Source organism: Leptinotarsa decemlineata, unplaced genomic scaffold, assembly GCF_025532065.1.
Source record: "Leptinotarsa decemlineata unplaced genomic scaffold, Ldec_3_MD MMD2_tig00078422_RagTag_RagTag, whole genome shotgun sequence".
Classification (NCBI taxonomy): Eukaryota; Metazoa; Arthropoda; class Insecta; order Coleoptera; family Chrysomelidae; genus Leptinotarsa; species Leptinotarsa decemlineata.
Window position 1 is genome coordinate 5363374 of NW_027412747.1, and position 23627 is coordinate 5387000.

The 23627-nt window shown below is 36.9% G+C and overlaps 1 protein-coding gene across 2 annotated transcripts in view; it reads right to left on the minus strand.

The window, feature by feature from the left end:
* Positions 1-23627, minus strand: part of LOC111510187 (cytochrome P450 4c3-like) — a 118218-nt gene that overhangs the window by 70500 nt on the left and 24091 nt on the right. For both annotated transcript variants that reach the window (XM_074186180.1, XM_074186179.1), the window contains exons 2-3: positions 16985-17195; positions 15185-15385 (exon numbers count right to left, since the gene is read on the minus strand). In XM_074186180.1, the coding sequence (XP_074042281.1) occupies positions 15185-15385; positions 16985-17183 (400 nt within the window). In that variant the 5' untranslated portion in view covers positions 17184-17195. The remainder of the gene's footprint in view (positions 1-15184; positions 15386-16984; positions 17196-23627) is intronic.

Here is a 23627-nt window from a genome sequence, read left to right on the forward strand (position 1 = left end):
GCACGAATTCCGTCGAACAATCAGTCGAAGGAGATAGTATGTTTCCGATGCGATCAACCCGGACATCGTGCTATAGGATGTGCTCTACCGAAGCAACTGGAATGCTACAGATGTAAGAGAAAAGGGTATACCGTTCGTAATTGTCCAAACTGCTCCGTGTCGGGAAACGACAAGCGACGCCTTTGAATCGTCGAGGGGAAGGCGCTCGCAAATTGCACTCGGCGACTGCTATTCAACCAATCCTTGATTATATTCTGGATCACGCCGAAAACGATGAGAGACCCTACCTTAAAGTTGAAGTCTTGGGGCGTAGTTTACTGGGGTTATTAGACTCAGGTGCCTCAGCCACTATCTTGGGACACCCAGGTTGGCAAATCGTAAAAGATTTGGTACATTTGAATTCAGCAAAGAGAATTAGTTGCACTGTTGCCAATGGTCAAGTATGTGAAAGCATAGGAGAATGTGAAGTGCCATTTTGTTTAAGAGGCAAGCTGAAATTAATTCGAGTTTTAGTGGTTCCTGATGTCCCTCATCACTTAATTTTGGGAACGAATTTCTGGAGAGCAATGGGAGTGGTTCCGAATCTGAGGCACAACGAGTGGAAATTTTCTGAGGAAATTTGCTATCTGAACGCATTGGACCATCTTCGAGGACAAACAGTTTTATCACCATTGGAAGAGGCCCGGCTAAACGCTGTAGTAGAGAAGAACAAGGAGCTCATGGGGAATAATTTAGGCTGTACGAATCTAGCTGAACATGTCATCGTGACCAACTCACCACCCATCAAGCAGCGTTATTATCCAGTGTCGCCTATTATTCAACAACATATTGATCGAGAACTAACAGAGATGTTGAAGAACGATATTATCGAGAAGTCGAATAGTGGCTGGTCGTCACCGGTTCTTCTCGTTAAGAAGAAAGATGGGAGCTACCGCTTTTGCGTTGATTACAGAAAACTAAATTCGGTAACGGAACGAGACAGCTACCCTCTCCCATATGTTTCCCACACGCTCGATAAATTGAAAAATGCACATTATTTATCCTCTCTTGATATCAAGTCTGCGTATTGGCAAGTTCCTGTGGCGGAAAAGTCGAGACCGTATACAGCGTTTACCGTTCCTGGGCGTGGTTTGTTCCAATTTAAAAGGATGCCGTTCGGATTACATAATTCACCAGCAACGTGGCAGAGGTTGATCGATACCGTCCTAGGACCTGAACTAGAACCACACGTCTTCGTCTATTTGGATGATGTAGTGATCGTTACCCAAACTCTGGAGAAACATCTGACAATTCTTGATGAAGTTTTCCGCAGATTGAGAGAAGCAAATCTCACTGTTAGCTTCGAAAAGTGTCAATTTTGTAGGCCAGAAATGAAGTATTTGGGATACGTTGTAGATAGAAATGGGTTGCATGTCGACCCCGATAAAGTCAAGGCTATGTTGCAGCTTCCTAGACCAGAATCGGTAAAAGATGTCAGGAGACTGGTGGGTACTTTTTCCTGGTACAGGAGATTCATACCTGAGTTTGCATCCATCGTTTCTCCACTCACATCGCTGCTGAAAAAGGGTAGAAAGTTTGATTGGACCGAAACTTGCGATATCGCTTTTCAGAAGATGAAGGAACGTCTTATATCAGCACCAGTCTTGAGCTGTCCGGATTATTCCCTCCCATTTGTTCTGCAAACAGACGCCTCGGCATTTGGAATTGGCGCTGTTCTCACTCAGACTCGCGAGGATGAGGACGTAGTAATTTGCTATTTGAGTAGATCATTGACGAAACAAGAGCGCAATTTTTCTACTACAGAAAGGGAATGCTTGGCCGTGCTGTGGGCGATTGAAAAACTGCGACCTTATTTAGAAGCTATTCCGTTCACCGTAATAACCGATCACTATTCCTTGGTCTGGTTACAGAATTTGAAAGATCCATCAGGACGACTGGCAAGATGGGCAGTCCGCATGCAGCAATATGACTTCAAAATTGTTCACAGGAAAGGGAAGGATCACATCGTTCCTGACACCCTTTCTCGATCGGTCCCAGTCATTGATGCCATCAACCAGCAGATGAAAGAAGAGATTTTGGACAAGTGGTACCTGCGCGTGAAAGATCGAGTGAGTTTACAACCCGAAAAATACCCCAATTGGAGATTCTCTCAGGGATCACTCTACAAGTACGTCAAACCGTGTTACGTGGAATTAGAAGACCAAACCGACGTTTGGAAGTTAGTTGTACCAAAAGCGGATCGGAAGAAAATTCTGATTGAAGCTCATGCAGACCCGACCTCAGGACATCAAGGAATATTCAAAACCTACCATCGTATCAGGGAAAGGCATTATTGGCCAAAGATGAAATCTGACGTGTCGAAGTTTGTTCGAAATTGTTCCACTTGTTCCGCCTATAAACCCGACCTCAGAGGACCAAATGGACTAATGACTCCACAACCGAAAGTGACCCGGCCATGGGAAATGATCGCCAGTGATATCATGGGACCCTTACCTAGATCTACAAAAGGCAATAAATTTATCTTAGTCGTAACAGATTACTTTAGCAAGTTTTCATTAGTCTTTCCGCTAAGATCGTCAACAGCAGAAATCATCATAAGGAAGATCGAAGAGGAAGTTTTTCTGGTATATGGAGTTCCCCGAATTCTTTTGTGCGATAATGGGCCGCAATACCGATCTCGACAGATGAGAAAACTCGTGGAAGAATATAAGGTGAAAATTAGGTATAATGCCCATTATCATCCTCAGGCAAACCCGACTGAACGAGTGAACAGAACATTGAAGTCAATGTTGGCTATGTATGTGTCCGATAATCACAGGACCTGGGATTTCAACTTACCCAAGCTATCATGCGCCTTGAGAACGGCTCGACATGAGACGACTAACCACACTCCATATTTCGTGAATTTCGGCCGCTCAATGGTTTTGTGCGGAGAGGAGATCTCTCGGAGGAAAAATCTATTGGTTGATAGTGAACCTGCTGAAGATTCGAGGCCTGAAGGATTCAGAAAACTCTTTGAGGAGATAAGGAAAAGGTTAGATGTGGCTGCTCGAAAGAATGAAAAAACTTATAACCTTCGAAGAAGGAGTGAAGAATTTTGGCCAAATCAACCCGTTTGGAGGAAGAATTTTGTGGTATCAGAGGCGGACAAATATTTTAGTGCTAAGCTAGCGCCAAGATTTGTCGGGCCTTTTTATATTAAAAAAAGGGTATCCCCGTGGACATATGAATTAAGAGATGAAGACGGTAATTATAAGGGAATATGGAATGCGAAAGACCTAAAGTCAGCTAGCGCTGATGAAAATTTACGCTAGTAAATTTTCTTGAGGCAAGGGGGGAATTGTAACGGTCTAAATTTACTTGTAAATATTGTAGATATTGTTCGTTTATTTACTATGGAATCGACAGAATTGTCATTTATTGATGACGAACTTTTCGTCACAGCTAGGGACACATCTGGTTTGTCAGTGTGCCCGACCTACATTTTCAAAGAAGTTGTTACGTTTCAATTTAGCACTAGATCAAACTGCTCTTATGTGACCTTTCAAAACCACTACCTTACCTTTTAAGATCTTTATTCAGAGGATATTAACAATGTAATTCAGTTACAAGTTCATTTTATTCATTTAACATCATAGTAATGGGAATCTTCCGTTCCATAGAAAACCATACCTGAAATGTATAAGAATAAATGTATGCTCCCTGACTAACTGCTTTGACCAGTACTTACGCATTCTCCTATTGCCAATCGACGTTGGAGATCCGAAATTCCTCGCTAGGTTGAAATAGTTGTTATTGTTTGTTTCTCAGTTTTCTTCACCTATCATTTTTTTCAGCCGTTGTCTGCCGTATTCCCTATACCTTTCCGAGAATATTTCTTGCATAGATTGTTATTCATCACTTCCAGAAGGTTTACTGACATATTAGAGCCATATCGCCTGAAAAACAGTATTAGTTACCTCTGGGTTTCTGAATACTGTTTGATATTTTCGGTAAATATTCTGCATAATATGAATGCTCTAATATTTGTACTGAAAGGGAAGGTTATGGCGACTTACCTTATATGTTTCTATTCCATCGCATGAATAAGGATTGGTAAATAGTTGAAAATAGGTTGGAACAATATATTTTGTAAATATTCGTAAACAAGGTTAAGAGACAGCTGTTGGTTGACATCTGCCGAACTTTCGTAGTGTCGTTCCGTCGACTTACACCGAACTAGTTCTACAGTTGTTCACGGGTGAGGGATTGATGGGTTACTCAAGTTGTCAAGGGTTGTTTTAGGGTTGCATTGCTTTGAGAAGGAGTTTTGATGGGTCATGGACTTGTTGATATTGTCTCAAGTGGCTGTGGAGGAATTGATAGATGTATGATGTTGTGCACAGCGCCCCCTTGGTGCTTGTAGTGTAGATTGGATGCACTGTGGCAACAACTGGTTAGCTGTCAGATGTGGCATTCTCTTAGTATTTGGAAGTTAGCCTTCGGTGAGCTTGGTTCGGAGTTCAAAGGGTATCATCAGACTGATTGTAGGATATATTTGGTTGTATTTGTGCCATCCTTCACGGGGATTATTTCTACAAGTCAGGATTGTATAGTGGAAGACTGATTGGTCATTTTGGTGTGGATATTTGCAGTCGGAAACTTAAGCTCTTTTGAGGATTTGTGGTGGATACCGAACTCGTGCCAGGTGGAAGGATTTCCGAAATTAGATTCATAAGAAACAGAAGGCCCTCAGTCACTCATCAAGTCCCAGCAGGACTTCCGTGCAGAACACCGCACACGAAGAATCGTATAGAAAACCCCTTGGCCAGGGGTTTTTCTTCCTGCTTTTCTTTTCCTGTTTTTTTTGTCTTCGTCAAGGGTTCCTGTTTTCCTTTATTTTCTTTCTGGATCTTATTTGGTGATCCATTACTGGTCCAGCTTGTCGTGCCCTACAGGGTGATCTATCTTGGTGGTGCTACAGGGTGATCCATCTCCGCCGTACTACAGGGTGATCCACCGGTGCTACAGGGTGATCTATCTTGGTGGTGCTACAGGGTGATCCATCTCCGGTGCTACAGGGTGATCCATCTCCGCCATACTACAGGGTAGCCTAACACCATATACCGGGTGGCCCAAAAGGAGCACGCAAGTTATAATTGATTTAATTGAATATTTGTGATATACTGAGATATTTGAATAATTGTTGCCCTTATGTTTATTGATACCTGTTGATATAGTGTTTGTTTATCGTTTATTGATTAAGAGTTTGTTATTGATACCTGATTGACATAGATATTTGTGAAACGGAAATTGAGGTATATTCTTCCTTTCACGATTGCTGATTGACACCGATGCGCCTACGCCTGAGCTCACGCGACGCAAACGAGTTTGTCTTACCATCCGATACTAGTATTTACGATTTCACCTACTCAATTTTCGTGGTAGTTTTACTCGACGTATTGTAGTTTTTTTGAGCGTCGTTACTACCGTAATTTATGGCTGATTGAATTCGTGGTTAGATACACCGCGCTCTTGTATGGACATTTGAACATCGCGTAGTAGTGTGAATATTGCATTGTTGTCTTAGAAGCGTTGTTGGTTAATCCATGTAAGTCAGGATTACTGAATAAATCATATTGGGGATTTTTATCTTTTATTTCCAATATTAATTGGTAAGTTATTGATATTGTGAGTTACTTAGGGTATCTGGAGGATTAAATTTACCTGGCGCCCATTAAGATCTATTTGAAATTTGCTAAGTTGTTTAACCCACTCCCGTCTCCACTGTTTAGCTTAGCCGCGGATACCCATCTGTCTTATTTGTTACCGACAGATGATTTAGTCCCCTCTTGTGGTTTGTGAGGTGACAAAACGAAAAAAAATTGCCTTTTTCAAGGAAAAGGCGATAAATAAAATTTCAAAGGAGGTCATTTCCGAGATATTGGATGTGTGTATACATTCTCTACGAGGACGCTGCTGTGTTACTATAATAGAACGACGTAGTTCTGAGAGTCATCCTTTTCAGGATTATACTAAGGAGTACAACGTATACCAGGAGCTGCAAATAATAATTACAACTGAACTTTTCAGTTCAAACCTGTCCTTTCCAGGACTTTTACAACAAACGAATTCGATCCCAACGTTTCGTCATCGAGGGACCAACTAGCCGGCCTCGTTCGACGTATTCGACCTACCCAGGCCCGAATACATCTGGAGGTTAGGAATAGGGATCGTAGGGAACCCTCTGGCCCGGCCTTGTGCCATCGGCGCAATTAGCTTAGTTAAAAGCAGGGAATTTAATAATCTAGCCGAACTATTGGTTTTAATCGTGTGGTGATGGAAGCTACGCGAAATCGAAATGCTGGAGCCGGTTTCCTTATCGAAGGAGGCTCGACGGATAGATCATCTGGCGGACTAGCACCCACCAGCTCTGGTCTCGGTGCGGCAGGCGGCCTGGGGTTTGATGATGTCGTAGGACTCTACGCCCAGCCGGTTGTCATTTTTACCAGACATCCCCAGGTACCGTCCTGGCGACAGTGGGACTGTGGGAAATTTATGTGGAAGTTTTAGCTTGTAACTGCTCACTCTGTTTCTCTTCGATTTGAGTAATGACTATTTTGATGTATGACTTTATTTTATTTGTTTTATCATAGGATTCTCGAAATTGATATTATCTGTAATGCATATGAAACAAAGTCGCGTTAGTTACACCATTCATAACTCAAGAACGACTGCATCAAAATTTGTGATTTTTGTGTTCCTAGATTTTTCTTCATCGGAAATAGAATGAGTAGTATTGAAAAATAATAGTTCATTGATAGAAATAATGATAATAATAAAAAACACAAGAACGGCTAGAGCAATTTTCATAGTTTTTGTGTTTTGGATTTGTATTCGTTGAAAATGAAATGATGAGTACTGAAATATGTTATTTCATCAATAAAAATAATAATAAAATAACTTGAGATCAGCTGATGAAATTTTTATGAATTTCGTGATTTTAGATTCGTCTGTATCAGCAATAGTATTCAAATATGGTAAAATATGGTATTTCATCAATGAAAATAATATCAAATGAGGCAAAATATCAGTGATAATAGTGACTTGTTATAATCAAACGCAACTGATAGCTCACATTCATTCTGACAGCTCACGTTCATTGTTCATCTAATATATAAAAATGGATGTTTGTTGGTTGGTAAGTGATAAACTTCTACATCGCTCAACCGATTGTGATGAAACTTGACATGTATAAGTAATTTTTCACAGAGAAGGTTTTTAGGCTATCAATTTTTCTGCAACTCACCACTAGATGGCGCTGAAGAATAATTTTTTGAAAGCACTGTTCTATAACGCTGCGCACGCCTAAGTTCGTTGATTCTGATTCTGTCAAAACATTGGAACAGCAGTGATAGCAGATATAGCAACATAGTACTAATTAGTACTACAGCTACGAAATTCTACGCTGGTGAAGCCGTGGGAAACAACTAGTTTATTATAATAAAAGGCACTGACAGTTCACGTAATGTTGTCTATGTGCAGTGCGGTCCTTGAGTAACGGATTAATTCATTTTCTATGTAATTATGAATGAGAATGAAAAATCTTTGAACAGGTTGATTTCTATATTTGAAAAAACACTTCTTTCATAAAATCATCCAACTGCCCCATCAATCCCCTAGGAGTCCTAGGTACCCTTATGAGAATTTCAAATGGAAAGGGGTAGCGTATGGTAGTTCGTTTGAAAGGGTTTTCAATTCTCTTCTCAGCAATAAGGTTTTTTTTTATTATTAGACGTTAGTAATAAAAAAATTTCAATTGTTCAATTTGTATAGTTTATTGATGATATCATGGAAAGGAATGGAGTTTAAAGCTTTCAACCATATTTGAAATAATAACAGTTTCAAGTTCGAGATATTGATGACTCATTTATTTTGTCAAAATTCATCTTCAATAAAATGATATAGATATAGAAAAGAAATACTTTGTCTAATTTCCACTTACTTGATGTATTGATATTAATACGACCAAGGTTTCGGTTTTCACACCATCCTCAAGTATTCTAACACTACTGACTTTTCCAAATTCAATATAATAACATCTTTCATAAGTAATAATAATTTAGGCAAAATCATATTCGATGCAAAAGCTAGACTTGACAAAATGAAGAAATCTGGCATATATAGAATAGAATATAGTGAATGATCTGCAGTATATACAGGCCAGACCGGTAGAAATTCCGAAATAAGACTCCGTGATCACGTCGGTGTAGACAAAAAATCTTCTCTGTACGAACATCTACAAGAAACAAACCACGAAATAAGTAAGGAAAACCTCAAAATCTTACATACATGTAGTAAGGGAAAAAATGAATTTGTTGGAAGCCATGGAAATCAAATAAAAACTCAAAATATTGAACCCTTAATGAACAAACAGATTTGTGTAGGCCTCCACTTTTGAATTTATAAAGACGACAACGCAATTAATCACAGTTTGAAGTTTATGTAGTTGGTATTAATGAATGTAGGTATATATTTTATTACCTACTCTCGGATATATATACTTCGATATTTCTCTTAGGTGAATAGTGTTAGAATACTTGAGAATGGTATAAAAACCGAAACCTTGGTCATATTAATATCAATACATTAAGTAAGTGGAAATCAGACAAAGTATTTTATTTCTATATCTATATCATTTAACAGTCTTGAGCATGGATTTCATTAGTTCGAACTTCCGTTATCTGATATTATATAAAATGATTTGAAATCGTTGAAAGAACTAATAAAAGGAGGATTGAAAAAGAATAGCTGAAAATAACAATCATATCAAGCAAAAAAAGACTGAAATGAAATAAGAGTGAAATAAAATACAAGAAAAAATAGAACAATTGAAAAAATAATCAGGTGATTCCAAACCAAGTTATTTCACGACGTTTCGATTGTTAGGATCCACAATCATTTTCGGCTGATGACTGATTTATATCGAGAGGTTCATAAATGAAAAATTCATGTCAGTTTAAATAATCGAGAAAAACATTTGTCGACACTCAATTGTATAAAAATAATTTTCGAATGATTTGACTCAAACTTTGATTGACTATATTCCTGGTTATGGTAAATGGATATTCCTTCGAGTCGAATGAATTATAACATTTTGCTGTAGTAGATCTAGGAAAACCCAAAAACTGAATTCCACGCGAATAAAGACGCAAGCAATAGCTAGTTTTTTAATTTTGTCAAACTCATTTGATACATAATGGAAAATGGATGAAATTGAATGATGTCTCAAATATTCTCCATTCCACCTACGAAACACGTGATCCTCTTCCAAATATTATAATTATATTGGTTCGATTTTTCCAATTTCCGTACGACTAATGAGTTCAGTCTGAACAGTTTACCAAAACCAATCACAGTTTTCAGCAATCACAGATATTTGTATCGAAGTACAATCGTATTGCTATTATGAAATGTATTTCCTATGAAATCCTTTGTTCGACTGAAATTGGGATAAAAAGTTTCCTTCTGAAAGATATAATTTTTTAGTGATTGGTACAAGATTTATATGCTGAAGCTTCAGAAATTAAAATTGTCGTTAGAGAGCTGGTTCCTTCGGATGCTAGTTGCTTCGGATACATCATTGGAATGTTCAAAAGTGTATCAAATAATATGATTATTATATGATAATATATGAAGTTATCAAGAAGCTGCTGGGAAATTCAACAGGGATAATCGTGATGGTAGAGATATTTCACATATATACCTGTAGTAAATGAGTGTTTTGATATTAAACCACTTTCCTGCAAATCTGACTCTTGATAACAACAGACCCTCCATCTTAGAGGGCACTGAACGCCCAAAAAAGAACGATTGGGACGTCGCAAAGAAGGTTTTCACAGCACCAGCAGTTGAATGTGCTATCAAGTCTCTTCAGCCCTTCAAATCTCCCGGAGAGGATGTTATATTTCCAGCTCTTCTTCAAAACGGACTGGAAATAATTTTACCTATTCTCACAAAATGGTATAGAGCTAGTCTGGCGTGGAACTATATACCACCCAGTTGGTTGGCAGCAAGGGTGGTATATATATATACTTGAAGTGGGTCGGAGAGACCCACACCCTAAATCGGTACGACCAATCAGCCTTACATCCCTCCTGTTGGAAGGACTTGAGAGGATCCTGGACGGGCACATTAAGAGGAAGGCATTATTTGCATCTCCCCTGGATAACCACCAGTATGCTTATAAAACTGGCAAACCGACAGATTCAGCATTAAACAATCTCGTTGAGAAAATCTCCCAATCTGTTGACAACAAGGAGATTGCGGTTGCTGTATTTCTCGATATTGAAGGAGCATTTAACAATGCACTACCTGAATCTATAGGATTGTCTCTGGCTAAGAAGAGTATAGAATCGACCATAACTGGCTGGATCTATGCCATGCTAGTGAACCGAACTGCAACTACGACTCTTCAAAGCGAGGCCATCAGGTTCACGGTCACCAGGGGCTCAAGGTGGGGTACTATCTCCCCTTTTGTGGAAGCTCCTGATGGATAGTGTGCTATCGGGAAGGTTATTTGTAATATCCTCAAAGCGCATTGGACTTTGTTCACAGATGGTACCAGAGGGAGCAGATGTCTGTCAACCCCAGCAGAATTGTGTTAATCCCCGTTACCAAGAGAAAGAAATTGGACGATGCAATGGATCTGCAATGGAAAACTCAGTAAAACCAGCAAATATAGTAGAATATGTCGAACATTCACTTACTCTCTGCCCCATGATTGTCCAACCTGAATCTGTTTCGAGAGCAACGTAGCTATTCATCAAATTTTCGATTTCCCCTGTCAAGAGCTGACTGAAAATATCGGTTCCTAATAATAATTGTATTTCATTTGGCACATCAAAGTTTCTAGTATCACTCAAAATTATGTTTTTATATTTCAAATAGTCTATAACGGATAAATCAGTCAAACGAGGTAGGTTATTACACATTTTCACTTGTTTCACCACATTCACCTCTGTTTTGAACGTATTATTTGGATTTTGAATGAAAATATTATATACATCATGTGTTTTTGGTTCTGACTAAAACCCACCAAAACATCTTGTACAATATTTTTCCGACGAACACTATCCAATCGTAATTCAGCTGCATATTGACGTGAAATATATGATATTTACGATCCTGAATCAAGTAACGTTCTGCTCAATTTCTGTTTGTTATTATTGACAATTCTGACAACAACCGTTTGCAATAAAGTTTCGTTCGAAAAATGGTTGGTTGAAGTATTTTAAACCTTATTGTTTGGATTTTTATCATCTTGATCAGTGATACCTTTCTTCACATGCAAATCAGGACATAAAATATGGTAATGTTCCTTCGAACATATCAAACACCTCATCACAGCTCGACAATTCTTACTAGTGTGATTCAGTTTTAAATAAGGAAAACATCCACTTTTTTTCATTATTCTAGATTTTCTTTCATCAATTGAAAGACTTTGAGCTTTAAAACAATCCTTACTTGCATGTGAATTCAAATCGCGAAATAAACAATTATTTCGCATATCTTTTAGATAATCTTTGGAATTAGCTGTGTACAAAGCAGCTGATGTGTATAATTCGGGCACACGTTGATTTGGCATGATATTTGTTGTGCTCGTGTCTTTTTCCAAATCCTTTTTGGGCCAAATTTATCCGTTCTTCTGACTCAACCTCCATTTTCAAAAAACCTAATAACATATTCAAATAATTAGTACCTTTTGAATTTTCATTATCATCCATCTCATTTCGTTGATCAAAATTACTATGTCTTTTCCAAATTTTTAAAACTCCTCCAGGCAAAGACGATAATGGCTTTAATGTAATTGGGCCCAGAAGGGAGGTAACTTTCTACTGAATCTCGAGCAACTGAACCACTTTCCGTCGCTTGTGAAAGATACTGAAATTTGTCTTCATTATCTCTTTCTAGGTCGTTGTGAATCTTCATGAATTTTCATGGTAAATGAAATTTTCTCTGAATCTTCTCCATTATAGAGAAATTGGAACAGCTCAAACGATCTTCTTGGGTCTTCGTAATCTCGTTCAATCGGAATTCGCATTTGGATCTATATTTCATCAGCTCGTCTCTGTAATATTCTATCTCATCGTACTCCTTTTATAATTCAATATCATCGCTGACTTCTGATGACAATTTTTCTTCAACTCCTTCATCTGCGTCAAATAATATGCTACTCTTATCCACCAATTATCTCAGTAGAAACAGTAAATCCTCTTTAGTCGCATCTCTCAGCTTCAAAGCTCCATCAAGCGCTTCGACAGATTTTTTGAAAATCTCCTCGACTGCTGCCTATTTTTCTCAAAACTATCCATCTTTTATGTCCTGTCACGGTCGCCAAATGTGTAAATGGGATGGATTCTTATTATTTAATCGTTTTAAAAATAGTTCACTGAGGATACACTATAAAAACACACTTTTGTCTATTTTCGACGATATTTCTTTGTTGTTGACTAGTTTCGGCTATAACACCATTTTCAAAACTAACTGATTACAGTTAAATCTCAGTAATTCATACCTAAGTTTCCTATCCTAGCATAAATAATTTGGTACCTACATATATCCATGTAATATAGCAAAATCCATGAACATAACAAAACAAAGCTTTTGATATAATGTAGGTTTTGGGAACTGAGTTAGTCCGGCCGTACATGGACCACATATTTACAGTTGAGGCAACCACAACATTGTGGCCACGTTGACTGCATTTCGCGGTTGACCCAACCACATTTTTGTGGTCGACTTGCGGTCATATAAACCACACTTGTAGTTGAGGCAACTGCCTCAACTGCCTCAAAAATTGAATGCTGTGAGACCAATATGAGAAAAAGTACACGGTGTACGCGGTTGGGTACGACTGCAAGTTTGTGGTTAGTGTACGGCGGATGCCGCGATGACATCTCGGCGGAGATCAGCAGCAAGTTGACTGCAGATGTCCATTTTGACTTTTGTGAACGCCAGTGTATGTGTAGTACAGTATTTCTTATGAGCGGCTTGAGTTCGCTGGAACGCGACTGCAACTGTGTGGTCGATCCGACCGCAAATTGTGGCTCGTGTACGGGCGCACTCAATCATTGTTTTTGGATATTGTCAGATCTAAAAAATGTATCTCATTGTTCTCTTCTGTCTCTACGGTGAATTTGATCTTATCGTGTATAGACTATTGAGGAATTTTAAGTAATGAGATATTTGTCTAGTTGAACCATCGAAGCCTACTAATATGTCATCTACATATCTGAACCAGAACACAATATGTTTATAGGAAAGATATATCTTCCTGAACAATTCAGAAAATAATCTAATTTTGAAAAACTCTCTTTCCCATAAACATATTGTATTCTGGTTCAGATATGTAGATGACTTATCAGTAGGCTTTCATGGTTCAACTAGAAAAATATCTCATTACTTGAAATTCCTCAATAGACCAGAACACAAATATGTTAGTAACAATTATGCAGGTTGAATCTCCCAGAATATTAAAAATTATCTCTCAGAATTCAGTCTACAAACATCCTGCACATCCAACGGAAATTTAGGAAACAGATTATTCAATGCCAAACCTGAATCAGACAAAGGGAAGAGATCTGGTATATATCGACTAGAATGTGGTGAGTGCCCCGTCATATATACAGGCCAAACTGGTAGAAATTTTGATACAAAGTATCATGAACATGTCATTTCGGATAAAAAAATCATTAATGTACGAACATCTTCAAAATTCGAAACACAAAATAGATAAAGATAATTTAAAGATCCTTCTAACATGCGAAAAAGGGAAAATGATAAATCTGTTGGAATCTATGGAAATGAACAGGTCAAAGAAAAATTCCAATTCTATTGTCATCAACAAACAACTTGATCTAAATAATAGTCCTCTTCTGAACCTATAATCCAGTTCCCAAAACCTACATTATATCAAAAGCTTTGTTTTGTTATGTTCATGAATATTAAAGGTATACAAAATATTGGGACCAAATTATTTATGATAGGATAGGCAACTTAGGTATAAATTACTCAGATTTAAATGTAATCAGTTGGAATCTATGGAAAAAATTCATGAGACAGTTACTGAGATCTTCATGCATCCCAACAATTTCAACGGAACAAAAAGAAGCTATACAAGTGACAGAACGTGATGCATATCCAAACTCAAGAAGACACATATTAACAACGTGGTCCAATCAGAACAACCTGACACAAATGCTGATCAATTTGATCAAACATTTTTATGGACACCTTACCACACTAACTCCTTCTAGATGAAAACGAGTGAACACTGAGCTCATCACACAATAGTTCGTAAGACTTCATGATACTACCTCGCTCTACCTAGTCAGGACGTATACTGTCTACCGGAGTAGTAGACGAAATCTGGAGTTAAACAAAAGTTATACAAAATTCATATTTTATTAAAATTCCGGTATCATGTAGTTCAGAAGAAAATGCCTTTGAGACATACATTCATAAGACTAGATTGAACATCATTTCTTGGAATGTATTTGCAAAGTACTTGAGAAGTACGTTAGATTCAGTCAATGGGAGTGAAGAGGAAGCAATGATATATGAGAGTTGAAACATTGCTGTTTGGGATTGGATCACAAATGATCTGTTTTGAGCTCTGATAACAAGTTGCTTTGCTGTGAAAGACAAGGAACGAATTTTAATTGGCGGTCTGTGTCAAAGCTTGGTATGGATATGTTGGTAGCCGATTAGGTAAGCGTAATATTCATTCTATCAACCGCTTCGTGGTACAAACCTCAACTTTACCATCGATTTTCACTGCATATCGTCCACCCAAGCTACATATATCACATCGGAAGGCAAGACTTAGTTTGCCCAAGTTCCGACTTCTGAAGGTTGTTTCGTCTGCTTTATAACGAAAAAATAGATTTCTTTTGGCTTTGCAACGGATCACCTTTGGAGGCCTCGTTTATCATTAATATTCGTGTATTAAGTCTTCCGCCAATACCGCAGATACCTCTTTCTTGAGGGAAGATGACCTCGCTTTTTTCTACTCAGGCTCCACCTTCAAATAGTACATCAATGTATTCTTAGTCCCGATGTAGTACCAGACCGATGGTGGGTATAAACGAAATTTTCGGAGAAGCTTTGTTTTTGACTATGATTTACTTGAAAGGTTACATACCTGGGGCAGTCAATAAGCCTTCACCGAGGATACTGGTAATTATTTTGTATATATCATCTTTATTCAAAGCTTTTGGATGATTCAAGATCTTCTCTATATGTGTCGGTTCAGAAATTAAATACGCCAGTTTTGTTCCAATCCACAACCTAACTATTCCAGTTTTGCTGTTCTCTTGTGTCTTGATTAAGGTCTTCAGTAATTCTGTAAATGAAATGAAAGTTTGCCAGACTCTATTCCATACATAAATAATGAGTTTTGGAATGTTCTGATATCAAGTTACGGAAGTATCAGAATTCGTATTGAAAATTCATGGCAATTCTCTTGATAGAAATAAAAGATTTGTTTGAAGGTGATTGACAATGTTTCGTGATGAATTTCACTAGTTAGGACTTCCATTGTCTATTATATAAAATGATTTGAAATCCCTGAACCAAGTAAAAAAGAATAATTAAAAAAGAATAGCTGAAAATAACAATTATATTAAGCAACAATAAACCTGAAATGAAATGATAGTGAAATAACCTACAAGAAAAAATATAATAATTGAATAAATAAAAATTAAAGGGATGAAAAAGGAAATAATAAAAATAAAAATGAAAAAGTGTAGAGATTCCAAGCCACGTTAGTTCACGACGTTTCGATTGTTGGTATCTACAATCGTCTTCTTGTATCATCTTGGTATCTACGGTCATCACCCGAAGACGATTGTAGATACCAACAATCGAAACGTCGTGAACTAACGTGGCTTGGAATCTCTACACTTTTTTATTTTTATCTTTATTATTTTCTTTTTTCATCCCTTTAATTTTTATTTATTCAATTATTATATTTTTACTTGTAGGTTATTTCACTATCATTTCATTTCAGGTTTATTGTTGCTTAATATAATTGTTATTTTCAGCTATTCTTTTTTAATTATTCTTTTTTACTTGGTTCAGGGATTTCAAATCATTTTATATAATAGACAATGGAAGTCCGAACTAGTGAAAAAGAAATAAAAGAGTTAGATATGACAATAATCATAATTATTAATAGACCACTTTGGAGTAGATGGTAATAATAATTGAATTTTCAAATAAATTCAATTCAAACTCTGGTATGTCGAACTATTCTCCAATATGTTTCAATTACAGTAGGAATTGACAAAACATATTGGATAATTTTTGGCTTTCTACTACTCCATCTGATACAAAAAAAGGAGATGAGAGAATCTTCCAAAGAAAGAAAGGAAGTGATCAATTTGAAACTCTATACATGAATGTGTAGATCATGCAAAGAAGTAACTTTCAGACATAAACTGAAAGAAAGTCCTCCTGAAACAGCTACTTTCATATAAACATTGAATTACAAACTGAGTAGAGAAAAGTATCTTCTGTATAATTCAGTGTTCATATAGAAGTATTTGTTTCGAAAGAATTATTTTCTTTCGTGTAATTCAATGTTTATATGAAAGTAGCTGTTTCAGGAGGACTTTCTTTCAGTTTGTGTCTGAAAGTTACTTCTTTGCATGATCTACACATTCGTGTATAGAGTTTCAAATTGATTACTTCCTTCCTTTCTTTGGAAGATTCTCTCATCCCTTTTTTTGTATCAGATGGAGTAGTAGAAAGCCAAAAACTTTCTTTCCCAAAAAATTAATCACTCCTAAAAATATAACCCCTTCAATTCATATTGGATATTTAATTAAATCTGGTATAACAGGTTGATTTCAAGGAGAACAATTAATGGTAGGTACAATACAAAATTACTTCTAGGAAAACAGGTAAAATATTAGAATTAACTATATTGTGATGAACTCACCATGTGTACTTCCCAGAAACAAATACCCACAACCCAAGAAAGGAAAGGACAGCGGACCTTCCATGTTCCAGGTGTAGATGTACAAGAACCTTCTATTCCACAGAAACCTGATATACCACACTCCAAAAACAGTGATGAGGCTCATTACCAGGTATGTTCGCACATTAGTGCTCGAAATTTTTTCGGTGAAAATATCCATCACTATGTTATTCTGAAAGAGAGATAGTTACAGGTGTGGCAGATTTGTTGTACTAACATTATTCATGGAGAAAGTATGTGTGTGTATATTCATGTGGATTATCGAATTTAACATTATGACATTCAATTCTTCCGACGGAAATAATTTGTTTTCGTCTAAAGTATTATCACATGTGAATTTTTAGGATTTCGAGAAAAAAAGGATCATTTTCCGAAACGTTAACCATTTGTAGAAAGCCAAGCATTCGAATTCCATTTTTTCCATAGATTATTCGATTCTTAGTCAGCATTTGTGATACAAATTATTGACTGATTGAACTCTTTAGTGGTTCATGTCACGCAGTGTTTTTTTTTGGGTGAACGTCACAGTTTGTCCTTTATTACACCCTAACAGATTTAATTTTCAAAACTAGCACTTGAAATATTACAAAAAGCTCATATGATCGAGAAGAAATGATATAATGAAATGAAAAGATATTTCTAAAATATAATCATGAGGGCAGCAAAGTTACCAGTAAAATAAAAGATTCCGCAAGGCATTGAAGCACGTTTCGGAAGTAATGAAACTCCACTACTAATTCAATTTTCAAAATTTCTGTTTGAAGATTTTTGTCAACATGAATTGATATGTCGATATGAAAAGGTATCATTGGGTACAAATTTAGAGGGCAGTCAATTACCAATTAAAATATACATTTTAGACTGCCAATATGGAGATAAAAAAAATTGATATTTCAATACATTTATATTTCTTATCATCATTTTCCTACGTAGTAGGAAATCATATAAGGAAGAGAAATGAAACTTCCTATGTTTTTTACCACTTTTATTTGTAACTAACGTTACCGCAGTTTCGTCCTATACTTACGGACTTTTTCAACGAATTGACATTTTCAGACGTATTGGTGCAGATGATCGACACTAACTGGAAAACATCACTATACTGAAAACCCACTCACACGGTACGGTATCTGAATCTCGAATCTATTCACCATCCATCTACTAAAACAGGAACATGAAAACTCCAGTGGATCTTGTTTTCGTACTTTGTAATACGAAGGAAGGTTTCGGCAAGGAAATAGGAATCATCAAAAAGATCTTTAATGAAATAGTAACTCCAGAGACTTTGGCTGGAAGGTCAAGGAAGAGAAGCTGCCACAACCAGTGCTTGTAATTCCCTACATCAGATAATTGTCAGAGGGGATGAGAAGAACTGGACCCAATTACAACATCAGAACCTGCTTAAGATCCGGAAACATCATCCGTAGCAGCCACACAAAAACTAGGCCACCAAACGCAGACTGCGATCCCGATGTTGCATTTAGCGGATACCCTGTGAGTGCGGCAAATCCTATATCGATGTAGTCCACATTATCTAGTACAAAAAAAAGTATACACCAAAGAGATACCAGCAAGTCTGGGATAGCAGAGCATATTTGAACTCATCAACATAACATTAAGTGGTCTTATGCTAAGGTCACCAACAGGAAGGAACACTGGTTCAAGACGAAGTTCAGACAAGCTGCATATATTCTGTCAAAGAATGCATTCAGTCAAGCTAGCGTAGAGGTATGCAACATATGGAAACCGATTTTAGAGCGGGAAACGATATACTTACGCCAAACGGTCAACTTCCGTTAGACCAGTGAGAAAAGAGGGAATAGTTGAACGCATTCCAATGAACTACACATAGTCATCACTCGAAATCCAGTTATCACTCGGAGACGATTGTAGATACTAACAATTGAGACGTCGTGAAGTAACTTGGTTTGAAATCTTTTTTAATTCTTCTCAATTTTTAAATTTTTTGTTCATCGTTGTTTCAATTTTTTTTATCTGTGATCATTTTCATTTTGTATCTTGCCTATTTCGTTCGTTTTATTGTATTTTCATTTCATGTTTCATTGGTTATTATAATTGATATTTCAGCTATATTTTTTTCATTCAAGCCTCAACCGCCAGAGATAATTTGCTTTACAGTAATTCACATATATTACGTTGATTACAATAAATGAATCAGCAGTAACAAGTAACTCATATTTTATGTAAAATATTTATGTCTTTCAGAAATTGTAATAGTTTATTGTTCGACTGTCCGTTCAGTAACACTTTTAGATCTTCTGTCATTTCATTTGCTGGTCTCTCATATGTGTATAGCGGGTACTCCACCAAAAAGTGTTTCATTGTCAATGTTGTTTCACAGATGTAGCACATAGGGACTTCTTCTCTCTTGAGGAGATAACCGTGAGTTAGGCGTGTGTATCCAATTCGAAGTCTGGATAGAGTCGTTTGAATGTTTCTCTTCTGAGGTAGATTGCTCCATGGTAGTACTGTTGATTTGTTTTATGAAAGTTTGGCTTCAGATATGTTCCATTTAGTCTGCCACTTGGATATTAAGGCTTTCCTAATGTGCGGTTTCAGATCATTATAGTAAATGTCGGGGTGAGTGATAGTGTACTCTTGAATTTTTGTGGCATCCTTGGCTAAACTATCGGCATTCTCATTGCCCTCTATTGTGATATGTGAGGGAGCTCAAATAAATTGGATTCGAATGTTGTTTTGATAAATATATAATAGTTCAGTTTTAATCTCCCTCGGAACCGGATGGCCAGGATAGAGTTGATTCAATGAGGTTACTGCACTCAATGAAGCTATTATTATTAGACATTGAGGGATGTTATGAAGATGTATGTATTGCAACGCTTCAAGAATTGCTGTCAAGTCTGTAGTGTAGATGAAGGTTGACAATGGGAGAGCGTATTTTGCATTGAATTCATTTGTGGTGAAAGCAGCGCCAACGCCATTATGAAGATGAGGTGATGGGTTCGAAATGGTTGTATAGTTTCTGTGAAGAGTTTTTCGAGAATTGTGGGGCGGATTTGGCATTATTTGTGGCTGTTTACGGTAATTTTGGTTAAAGGAAAGTGGATGGTCCATGGAGGGGAATAGTCGATTTCAGACAAATGAGCGGTTGGAGGAAATTCGATTCAGACGTTCGTAAAACGGATAATCAGATTTTTTTTTTCGGTGGTTGTAGGTTTTTTGAAATCTTCTGGCGACAACATTTATGTGGACCGGATTGTTCGAATAGGCTGATACTTTAAAAGCGTACATCATTGTGGGATCCACAAAAAAACAAAAAATAATAAAGTTTTTTCACGACAACGAATACTGACGTGAGTCGGTTCAGGATGTCTCGAAATATAGTTATAACCGATTAGGCCAAGATGAAATAATAAATGAGTTACAAGTTCATGGTATTGGCATAAGTTCGGTGGCAGAGATGCGTCATCGATTGATCATGGCTATTCAGCTCGGGAAGGTTGGCGACAGCCTCAATTATCCGGCGTATCCATTTTCTGCTAGGAAAGATCTGGATGTGGTGACTGCTAAACTAGTTAAGTTGGAAACTGGTATAGCTGACTTCAATAATTCGGATAGTCGTGGTGATCTTCAAAAGTACCAGACCAAATTGTTACACGTTCTGGGTCGGATTGATAATATTTCGATCGGTGAGGAGAACAGTCTCAACACCAAGAGATCCGATCTCTTAGCTGAAGCTCTCTACCTCTCTATCTCTCTCTCTCACGTAGGCTTGTTGACTTCCAAAGCTGAGCAGTATTCGCGAAACCTCAGTGGAGGTCGTCTGCTCAGACAGGTGCCGCTGAAGTGGTACCCAGTGCATCTTTATGTGTTCGGTCTAAGTCCATCTTGCAAAACAAATGGGAACTTGAATTTTCTGGGGAACGTTATGGTATGTCTCTCAGTACATTTTTGAAAAGAATGGAAGAACTGAGAGTGGCCCGTAATCTGAGCAAGGATGTCTTATTAGAATCAAGCATCGACCTTTTTACTGGAAGAGCTTTCCAGTTCTATTTAGCGTACAGGCACGAAGCTGGTACATGGGCCGATTTTTGCCACTCTACTTAGGTACGAATTTCTGACTCCGGATTATCACGAGAAGCTCTTTGAATAAATTAAACGTCGAACTCAAGACTCAGACGAGTCTATGAAAATTTACCTTGCAGTCACAGCTGGGTATTTCAAGAGGCTGACGTGCTCGATCTCCGAGGAAGCTAAATTGAAGATTTTGCTTCGCAAGTGATCTTTTGACCCTTGGTAGGAGACATGCGGTTAGGAAGGCTTCCATGGAAAGCTTCACGGCACCAACTTGAAAAATTAGTGCTCTGAAGTCAGACCTTGCGTACCTTTCCATACCTGAAGACGTCTCTGCCAGTGCATCTTCAGTTGCGACAGGGTCGTCAGGAATCAACCACAGTATCACTCTTCGTTTTCAATGCAACCAACAGGGTCACCAAGCTATAGGGTGTGCTTCCATGAAAAAGGTTTGTTTCAAATGTGCAAACGGAAGATACATGGTGAAGACCTGTCCTACGTGCTCAAGGTCGACGTATCTGAGAGGTCGTAGACACACCGCCATATATACAAATTCGACCCTTCAACCAATACTGGACTACGTGTTGGATCATGCTTATAATGATGGGAGACCGTATTGGTGAGTTGATATATTGGGTTGTTCCTTACTTGGGCACCCCGAGTCTGGTGCTTTTCGAACGATTTTGGGTACTTAGGGTTGAAGCCTGAAAAAACTTCTAGGCAGGAAAAATGTAGGAAGTTCAATTTTCAGTCTAAACTGCCGAAGGATAATTTATAGTAACCAAATAACAATCACAAATGTATTGAACCAGTATTTTATAAATAGTATTCAAGATATAATAACTAGTATTAGTTTAGAAAATACAGAAGAAGATGAAATACTAGATACAGTGCCAAACTTTTCGTCAAACATGTCTGAATTCACCCCCTTATATGATATAATAAAATCACAAAGAGAAAAATGAAGTACTGATGAAGTTGGTCTCGAAGTTATCAAAAATGTATTTCACATTGTTGGTTATCCATTACTGAATTTAATCAATTTGAGTTTATCGAAGGGAAAAGTACCTCAATGTTTCAAAACTTCCACAAAAACCAATATCAAAAATTCTGAAAACTAACTTAGCTGAACAATTACGACTAGTAAATATGTTACCGTTTCGTGACAAAATCTTAGAAATAGCGGTACTGAATCAAATGATGGAATATATTGATGTAAATAACATTATCTGTTCGTACCAATCAGGATTTCGTAAATCTCATCCGTGTGAATCAGCACTTCAACTTGTTATATCAGTCATGAAGAGTGCTTTGGATAAACCTGGAGTTGGAATATGTGCAGTTTTCATTGATATGAAAAGGTAATTTGCAACAATCGATCGCGAAATATTAATATTGAAATTAAAAAAATATGGATTTTTGGGTTCAGTAATACCTGGGCAATAGATATCAAAAAACCAAAATGGCAAACATGGCAACAACTATGGTGTGCCACAAGGAAGTGTTTCAGGTCCTCTTTTATTCTTGTTATATGTAAATGATTTGGGTTCTGTTCTGACGAAATGTAAATTTCATCTTTTCGCTGATGATACCTTGATATACTTCAATAGTAATGATTTCGCTGATCTTATGAACACATTGAAAGAAGAAATAGATCAACTTTCTTATAAATTTAAAATCAATAATGAAAGTTAATGAAACTAAAAATACATATATGTTTATTGGCAATAATTTTCTGTATCAAAAATTTCTAAGTATGGAATTAGATATCAAAATAAATGATCAGCGGATTGAATGGGTTTAGGAAATGAGATATTTGGGATTCGTAATTGATATCCAACTGAAATTCAATAAACATATTGACTATATTGCAAAAAAAATTGGTAAAAAAATTTAATTCGTGAGACGTATAACTTCATTTTATCTCAGTCTAGTCGGATAACAGTGTACAATACTATGATATGCCTCATTTCAACTATTGCAGTTTCATAATTTACACGAACATATCTAATTATGACAGACTGCAAATTCTCCAAAATAAAGCAATGCGTATTATCCTTGGTTACAACACGTACACGAATATAAAATCGATGTTAGATATCCTCAGCTGGCTTAATGTGAAACAAAATCATTATATTCAAACAATGACTTTCATTTTCAAAATGATGAATAATTTACTGCCCAATTATTGACAGTGTCAATTGATTCCTGTGAACAATATCCAAACTGCAAATAGGATAAACCTGTCAGTAATTGGTCCGTTAAGGTTATATCATCACATTTCATATTATAAATTTCAAATTATTTTATATATCTAAATAAAAATTCTCCAGAGGCTAGTCAATAAAACGTTAAAGAGTTTCCATATTGTTTTATAAAAAAAATAATAACTATAAATTCATAATTTGCACTTATTTTTTGAGTATTCTATTCACTAGATATTGGCTGGTTCACGGCAATTATTGGCAAAGGTAATCTCAGTTATTGGCCTGTTATTTAATTTTCGAAAATTATGAAAGGAAATCGTATAAGTACTATGGAGAATTTT